Source organism: Macaca nemestrina, chromosome 10 (genome assembly GCF_043159975.1).
Source record: "Macaca nemestrina isolate mMacNem1 chromosome 10, mMacNem.hap1, whole genome shotgun sequence".
NCBI classification, from domain to species: domain Eukaryota; kingdom Metazoa; phylum Chordata; class Mammalia; order Primates; family Cercopithecidae; genus Macaca; species Macaca nemestrina.
This window is the reverse complement of record NC_092134.1, coordinates 135,781,890-135,790,880: the sequence shown is the minus strand read 5'-3', so window position 1 is coordinate 135,790,880 and position 8,991 is coordinate 135,781,890. Positions and strand designations below refer to the sequence as shown.

At 33.5% G+C, this 8,991-nt stretch overlaps 1 protein-coding gene across 7 annotated transcripts in view; it reads right to left on the bottom strand.

Moving 5' to 3' along the window:
- Positions 1-599: 599 nt before the first annotated feature.
- Positions 600-8,991, bottom strand: part of LOC105484233 (CD163 molecule like 1) — an 81,608-nt gene continuing 73,216 nt past the window's right edge. For 3 of the 7 annotated variants that reach the window (XM_011745703.3, XM_011745700.3, XM_011745704.3), the window contains one exon: positions 600-3,459. In XM_011745703.3, coding sequence (XP_011744005.2) covers positions 3,377-3,459 — 83 coding nt within the window. In that variant the 3' untranslated portion in view covers positions 600-3,376. The remainder of the gene's footprint in view (positions 3,460-8,991) is intronic. The other 4 variants (XR_011609417.1, XR_988823.3, XM_011745702.3 and 1 more) reach the window with 4 other exon arrangements.

Here is an 8,991-nt window from a genome sequence, read left to right as displayed (position 1 = left end):
CAATTAAGCAAAGCTGTCATTAATCAATCTATCAGGGATAAAAATAAAGATGACTATTCTGACATTAAATTTTGAAAATGATTTCTATGTTCAAATATCTATGGAATTACACTAACTTGAACTACAAGAATAGCCACAAGTCAGCCTCAAATAATGTTTTTCATTGTTCAGCAGGAGTAGGACTAGGACATGGTATAGAGTGGTTTTTTAGTTAGTGATTGTCTCAGTTTGGGCTGCCATAAGAGAGTACTATAAACTGGTGGCATATAAACAACAGAATTTTTTTCCCTCACAGTTTGGGAAGTTATAAGCCTGAGATCAGGGTGCCAGCATGATTCAGATCTGATGAGGGCTCCCTACCAAGTTGTAGACTGCTGACTTCCTATTCTACATTCACATAAGGGAAGGACAGTGACAGAGCTTCTGAGGTTCCATTATTAAGGGCACTAAACCCATTTATGAGGGCTTCACCCTCACGACATGATTACCTCCCCAAAGCTCCACTTCCTAATACCATTACATTGGCCGTTAGGATTTCAACATATGGATTTTTTTGTGTGTGTGTGGGAGGGGAAAGGAAAACACAAACATTCAGGCCATTTAACAGTGATACACATAATTCAACTTTTATTATCACCAGTCTTTATCAATTTAGTTGCTCTCCTACTGTTCAAGAAATGTTATTTGCGCCTGTAATCCCAGCACTTTGGGAGGCCGAGGTGGGCGGATCACAAGGTCAGGAGATCGAGACCATGGTGAAACCCCGTCTCTACTAAAAATAGAAAAAATTAGCCGGGCGCAGGGGCGGGCGCCTGTAGTCCCAGCTACTCGGGAGGCTGAGGCAGGAGAATGGCGTGAACCCGGGAGGCGGAGCTTGCAGTGAGCCGAGATTGCGCCACTGCACTCCAGCCTGGGCGACAGAGCGAGACTCCCTCTCAAAAAAAAAAAAAAAAAAAAAAGAAATGTTATTTGGATCAGTTTTCCATAGGGCAACTTGACTTCATCTTTATTCATTTAAAAGTTGCTGTCTCCTTCAAAGACATTTAGAGGTTTATCTGAAATTATAAAACAAGAGGCAACAAGTTACTATTCTTCTAAATAAGAATGCTAGCCTACATGAGGTTAAAGTTAAGACACGTGTGTGCGTGCACACACACACACACACACACCTCACAAAGAATTGATCGATTAGGACAGATTTAGTAGATGCTATGTACTGATATTTCTTTTTTGTGCGTATGCAAATATGATGCAATTTTCTTTCTGTCCCATAGTCTAGAATTCTGAGTCTCAGAATGTAATAATTTACTTATCAAAGAAAAAGTGTTAAATAACACCAAAATTTAAAAGGAAGGTACAATTACATATGGTTTTGCTCTTTGGAATGGCTCTGGAAATTAATCTTTCAAAAGTTTTTAGGATGGATTCTAAGTCAGAACTGATGATTAATGAGGTTTAGACAGGGCAAAAGCAGGTTTTTTTGTATCATACAGTAACAGACTTGCTCAGTGTTATGAGCTGAATTGGATCCCCCCCAAATTCACATGTTCAAGTCTTAACCCCTAGTTCCTCAGGATGTGATTGTATTTGAAGACTGGACCTTCAAAGAGTTAATTACAGTAAAATGAGGTCACATGGGTGAGCCCTAATCCAGTATGACTGGTGTCCTTACAAGAAGAAATTAGATCACAGGCGACACAGACCAAAGGATGACCATCTGAGGGCGTAACAAGAAGATGTCCGTCTGCAAGGGAAGGAAAGAGGCCTCAGAAGAAACCAAACCTCCCACCATCTTGATCATGGACTTCTGGCATCCAGAATTGTGAGAAAACAAATTTCCGTTGTTTAAGCTGCCCAGTTTGTGGTATTTTCTTTTGGCGGCCCTAGAAAACTAATAGACTAAGCACAATAATAAACTAAGCAGAACTGCTGAGGGAAAATGTTTTCTAATATAGAACCCTAATACTTTAAAAACAACATATAGTATCAAGTACTTTAAAAACAACATATAGTATCAAGTACTTTAAAAACAACATATAGTATCCACTGGCAAAGAAAAATTGTGTTAATATAAATTAGTATTTATTAAAATTGGTTTAAAATAATATAAACTAAATCATTTGTTCCCTATATCATGCAGATGATAACACCATAAGATACACTTTAGGATATATTTTAAGTTTTTCAATGAACCTTTCCAAATAGAGAAATTATCAATAGCATATAAAGAGGAAAAAGGCTTCAATCATAAATATAAGTCTTGGTATTAGAAGAGTTACCATTAAATTATGTTGGAGCTAGTTATTATCTAAATGGTTTTTATGCATTTTGCCTCTGGTATTTCTTTTATTGTTATTATGGTAATAATATATTTTCGAGAAAAAAATGGAGAAACTCAAGCCCATTCACTTGGATCTTTGGGTCAAATTTGAAATAGTTTTGTGTTGGTGATGTCTAGTTATTCTGTAATAAAAATCAGGAGATATGACTTATCTTTGCTCCCTGGCATTTATTCCCATAAAAAATTTAGAATTATCTTTGGGCTACACAGAAATGCTCTTTTCAGAATTGCTAGCTCATTCATGCTAGGAATTAAAAGGTGTTCTCAACAGTATTTAGAAAGCACAGTGCTTTCTAGTCCTTTGACTTCACTGAGTTCAATTTTTCTCTCCATCATATTTGGACCATCCACTGTACTTGAGAGAAAGCACTGTTCTTTTTGTGCTGGATTTTCTAGTTGACTTTGATTTTAGTTATTTGTCCTGGCACCAGTGAGTGTTTTAGAATTGCCTCAATGCAACATTATTATATAATGAATGCTTGTTTTTCTAAACCTTTAGAGAATGATTTCATTACTATTATATTAATGTTTTCTCATCAGACAAAGCCACCTACATTGATTAAATATGAAGCATGTATCATCTGTCAGGCACTGGCGATTAAAGCAATAAGGAGTGATATTCATGCATGGAATCTAGGCTGTACTTAAGAGAATAAATGTGAACATCCTACTCTGTGTAACAAAAATGAACAGAAATCCTAGGAATTGAGGTTATCAATGAGCAGTATGTAAAGCTGAGATCTAATCAACCTCTTCCTTAGTGACAGACTATCTGCAGCCCCAGCCAATGCTCAAAACCAATTCTGATAAACTCTGCAAATTTTCTATAGGAACAACTTTCTTACCAACCTCTCTGCTTTCCAGAGGTTAACACAGAATATTTGATATACTGGGGATAAGAACCAGTGACATAATATATGGTAATATAAATACTGGAAAAAATGTGTTTAATTCTGCAACAGTGGGAGATTAAATTACTAGTTTTAGTAAGAATGATACTTCTCAACTTACCTGGTGAGCCCTGGAAGTCTAAAGTCATTTTGTGGCTTCAGAGGCAGGAAGAACCTCCAACAGTGATGTGTCTCTAGCATCTTCACAACCATGACTGGGGGTATCATCTAAAAGAGGCAAAATCTGTATTATTGAGTAGTAGAAAACCCTTCTGCAGAGGGAAGAGCTGTTAGGTGCAGTGTTTGATCAGCTGGGAAAGTATAATAGAGCAAGAAGTGACTATTACATAAACTAAGAGCATGCTTAGTTACTGTTTTGAAGTAAAACAATTACCATATTTAAAAGGATAAACCATTAAATGTTACCAAAACAAATAATACAGGTTTTTTATCAGATTATTAGATTTGCTCCCAATATCTTAAAAGCCTAGAATTGTGATATTTATATTTTGAGTTTTAAAATGGGACAAGTGAAACTCAATGGTAAGCATCATTGTCTAAAGATAGGAGGGTACTAAAAATTGTATTTAGGGAGTTGTTCCATTTTTGGCAGAATTGAGAGAAATAAAGAATTGTTGTCCGTGGATAAATTTAGATAACTAAATATCAAGAAGGTTGAATATGACTGCATCTTTTAAGAGTAATTATTTGAACTTCTAGTTGCCCATGCAGCCTATAAGAAGCTTGGGAGTCATTACTGCCAATCACATAACAAGAAAAAAGATGAATAAACTGAAAATCAACAACTCTTCTTAGGTCCATCAAAGAACTGAGGTCACAGGGCAAACCACGACCACCAAAATTGGGAGAGACAGACAGGCAGAGACAGAGATTTACAACTTATAGAGCAGGACCTCACAGGCAGAAATCCCTGTGGAAATCAGTAATGGGGTAGGGAAATCTAAACTGTAATTGACAAATTACTGTAGGCTCAGAGTGGAAAAGTTTCAGTGTTAAAAACTCCAGGGGACCTACATTTTTGTTTTACCTTTAGAAGCCCTACCAAGTTATCACAGTGAAGACTGGAGCAAAATCATCTTGTGCTTTCTATCAGGAGAGGGGAAAGTAGTCATTTTGAAGTACGTATAAAATATTGTGTTCTTCTTAACGAAGAACACTTCAATAGGGTTCCCATAAAATACCGGGGAATACAATGAATAAAATTGCACATCAGAGATCTTATTTAAGAACTCACTAGGGAGCCCCAAAGACAACAGGAGAGACATAAACAAGGGCACCAGAGGAAATATTAGCCTCTGACACCTACAGCTACAGCAAACAACAAATACAGCCTAATCCCTGGCCAGATAAATATAAAACCTTACACCGACACCCTCTTTACATCAATTCTTTGTGTCCACTATATGTCAGTCTGACTTTCTACAAAATAATTACAAGGCACACTGAAAGACAAAAAACAGAGTCTGAAGAGACAGCAAGCATCAGACCAGACTCAGATATGAGAGAGATGTTGAAATGATAACACCAGAACTTTAAAACAACTATGATTAATGTTATGGGATCGAAAAGAAAAAGAGGACAACCTGCAGGAACATATGAGCAATGTAGGCACAGAGTTGGAAATTCAAAGAAAGAATTAAAAATGCTAGACGTTAACAACACTGTAATAGAAATAAAGCATGTCTTTTAAGGGCCCGTCAATGGACTGGACACGGCTGAGGAAAAAAAATGAATGAGCTTGAAGAAACATTAATGGAAACTTCAAAAACTCAAATGCAAAGAGAAAAGAATAAAAAAGACAGAACAGAATATCCAAAAATTGTGAAAGAACTACAAAAGATGTAACATACATACAATAGGAATGCCAGAAGGAGAAAAAGGTGAGAAAGAAGCAGAAAAATATATGAAGCAAAATGACAGGATTTCTCACAACTAATGACAGAAACCAAAGCACTTATCCAGGCTGCACAAAGAACACCAAGCAGAATAAGTGCCAAAACAAAACAAAACAAAACAAACAAAAAACCCCGGAATTTAGGCATTCATATTCAAACTGCAAAAAATCAAAGACAAAGGAAAAATATTAAAAGAAACCAGAAAAAAAAATTGTCTATAGAGGAGCAAGGATAAGAATTAAATTGAACTTCTCTTCAAAAACTATACTAGCAAAAAGAGTGAGTATAATATTTAGGGTGAAAAAAAAGAACCATCAACTTAGAATTCTGTGTTCAGGGAAAGTATCCTTCAAAAGTGAATGAGAAATAAAAGGTTTTCTCAGACAAATAAAAATTGAGGTTATTTGTTGCCATTACAGTCACTTTGGAAAAAATTATAAAAGAAATTGTTCAGAAAGAAAGAAAAATGATACAGGTCAGAAGCTCTGATCTACAAAAAAAAAAAAAAAAAAGGAAGCATTAGAGAAGAAATAAATACAGGTAAAATAAAATAAAATCCTTAAAAATTTTTTACTCTTATTTGATCTAACAGATAAATTTGCTCATCTTCATTCCTGAAAGTTATTTTTTCTGGATATAGAATTCTGGACTGACAGTTCTTTTAATTTAGTACTTTAAAGATTTTGTTTGTTTCCTGACCCCTTTAGAAATCTGTATTCATTTTAATTGTTGTTCCTCTAAACATAATATGTCATTTTTGTCTTCTTGCTTTTGATATTTTTTCCTTTGTGTTTGATTTTCAGTAATTTGAGCATGATGTGTCTGGGAATGTATACATTTATTTTGGTGTTTGCTAAGCCTCTTAAATCTACGAATTCATGTCTTTCAAGAAATTTATGAAGTTTTCAGCCAATATTTCTTTAAAAACAAATCCTGCACCATGTCTAAGCTCTCTCTTTTTCTAATACTCCAATGATATGTATGCCTTTTTTTTTTTTTTTTTTCAGATGGAGTTTCGCTCTTGTCACCCAGGCTGGAGTGCAATGGTGCGATCTCCACTCACTGCAACCTCTGCCTTCCAGGTTCAAGCAATTCTGCTGCTTCGGCCTCTCAAGTAGCTGGGATTACAGGTCCCCCACTACCACACCCAGCTAATTTTTGTATTTTTAGTAGAGATGAGGTTTCACCATGTTAGCCAGGCTGGTCTCAAACACCTGACCTCAGGTGATCCACTCACCTCGGCTTCCCAAAGTGCTGGGATTACAGCCATGAGCCACCACACACCACCAGTATATATATCTTTTGATATATTCCCATAGGTTCCTCTCTCCCCATTTTTAAGGCACCTTTTTTCCTATTTTACTGAATAATTTCTATTGGTCTGTCTTGAAGTTCACTGATTTTTTTTCTGTTATCTTCATTCTGTTGTTGAGGCAATCCAGTGAGTTTTTGAAAAATTTTTACTGACATTTTTAATTTTTAAATTTCCATGGGATTCTGCTTCTCTCCTGAAAAAATTTCTCTATGCATTTCTAGAAAGCTTGCCATTGCCTCATAGAATATGTATGATAATTCCAACCTCTGTTTAATGTAGGTTGGCAGTTGCTGGTTGTCTGTTTCGTGAGAATTGATCAGATATTCCTGGTTGTATGTTGAATAATTTTGGTTTGTATGTTGGATATTTTGAATATTATGTTGTAAGACTTCTAAGTCTTATAAAAGTTTTGTTAAAACACTTTGGAGAAAGTGGATTTTTGTTTTGTTTTGTTTTAGCAAGCCATCAACCCAGCTAGGTTCAGATTGCAATCTGTGGTGGTTTATTTAGTGCCAATTCAGTTCTCAAAGACTTTGCTATTCTGTTTGGGTATGCTTTTTGTATGTACCAGTATGAGTTGCTCTGGGATTTGAGTAGTATACATATTTTTGTTCAGTTCTCAAATACTTTGCTATGCTTTACTGTGGATGTTCTGTATATTTGCAGCTAAAAGGTAAACCTGGTACTCGTATTGCTTCAAGACCTCTTCTCCTGATCTTCCCCTCTATGGAATTTCCTCTATTGTCTCTAGCTTCCAGTGGCTTCGTTTTCTATTTTCTCTGGCAAGAAAATAAATGGGTTATCTCACAGTTTTATTTTCTCATACTGCAGTAAAGTTTCACATGACTAGGAAGTAATAAGAGAAAAGAGAATAAGGATTTTCCACAAATGATTTGCATAACAGGGGTCATTCTTTCATGCTCTGCTATCCAGAGAAATAAATCTTCTCTCAAACTTGGGTGCCTGTGCCACATTGGCTGTAGCAGGGCAGATATGCCTTTCAAACTGCACTAGGGCTAGGGCCAAAAAAGCAAACTAAAAAATAGGAAGATTCCCCCGTATTCCCTGGATTTTCCTTCCCCTGTCCTTTGGCCAGAAAGATGGGCTTTTTTAGGAGTCCAGGAAGAAAAAAAAACAAACAGAAAATTTACCATCATGATCACAATAGTCTTTCCTCAGTCTGACGTCTCTTTTCAATGTGTTATTTACTTTTCAGAGTCCCAAGATTTTTTTTTAAGTGTATGATTTGATGAAATTAAGTACATTCAGTTGTTTGTGCAACCATTACCACCATCTATCTCCAGAATTCTTTTTATCTTGCAAAATGAAACTCTATACTAATTAAAGAATAACTCCCCATTTTCCCTCCTCCAGCCCCCGGAAACTACCATTCTACTTTCTGTTTTTATGAATTTGATTGCTCTATGAACCTCTTATAAAGGCAATCATGTAGTATTTGTCTTTTTCTGGCTGACTTATTTTACTTAGCATAATTATTTCACTTAGTATAATTTCCCTAAAGTTCACATACATTCCATTGTGTATATACACATACATGTAAAATGGAGTATTTATATATATAAGGTACATTTGTATATTATATATACTATATATTATTTTTATATATTATATATTACTTATATAAATTATATATAGTATATATTACTCATATATTATATAATATATAATATATCATATATTATTTTTATATTATATATTATAATATATAACTTACCTATTATAGATTATATATTATAATATATAACTTATATATTATAGACTATATAGTAATTATGCTATATAATTACATTAAATTATATAAAATAAAATATAATATAAAATATAATATAAATATATCAAATATTATATAATATATAATTATTATTATAGATAATTATATAGTATGTTATTTATAATATATAATATATAATTACATATCATTAAATTATTCTAATAATTTATTCTATAATATAGTATATATTAATTAATATATTAAATAATAATCATAACATAATTATATATTAATATATTGTATATTAATTTAATATAATATGATGTTGTATAATATAATATTATATTGTAATTTATATATTACATATAAATATAATAAATTACATATTATATTGTAATTTTTATATAATGTAATTTATATATTATATTAATATAATATAAATTTATATCATAATATAGTATAAATATAATATATAATATATAATATATGATTTATAATATATTATATTATTAACATAACATTAATATATAATAATATAATATAACATAATGGTAAAAGGAGATCTACCATTTGATCCAGCAATCCTACTACTGGGTGTCCACCCAGAGGAAAAGAAGTCATTTTATGAAAAAGACACTTGCACATGCATTTTTATAGCAACACAATTTGCAATTGCAAAAATATGGACCCAGCCCAATCAACAAGTGGATAAAGAAGATGTGGTATATATGTATAGATAGATAGATAGATAGATAGATAGATAGATAGATATGCACCATGGAATACTACTCAGCCAT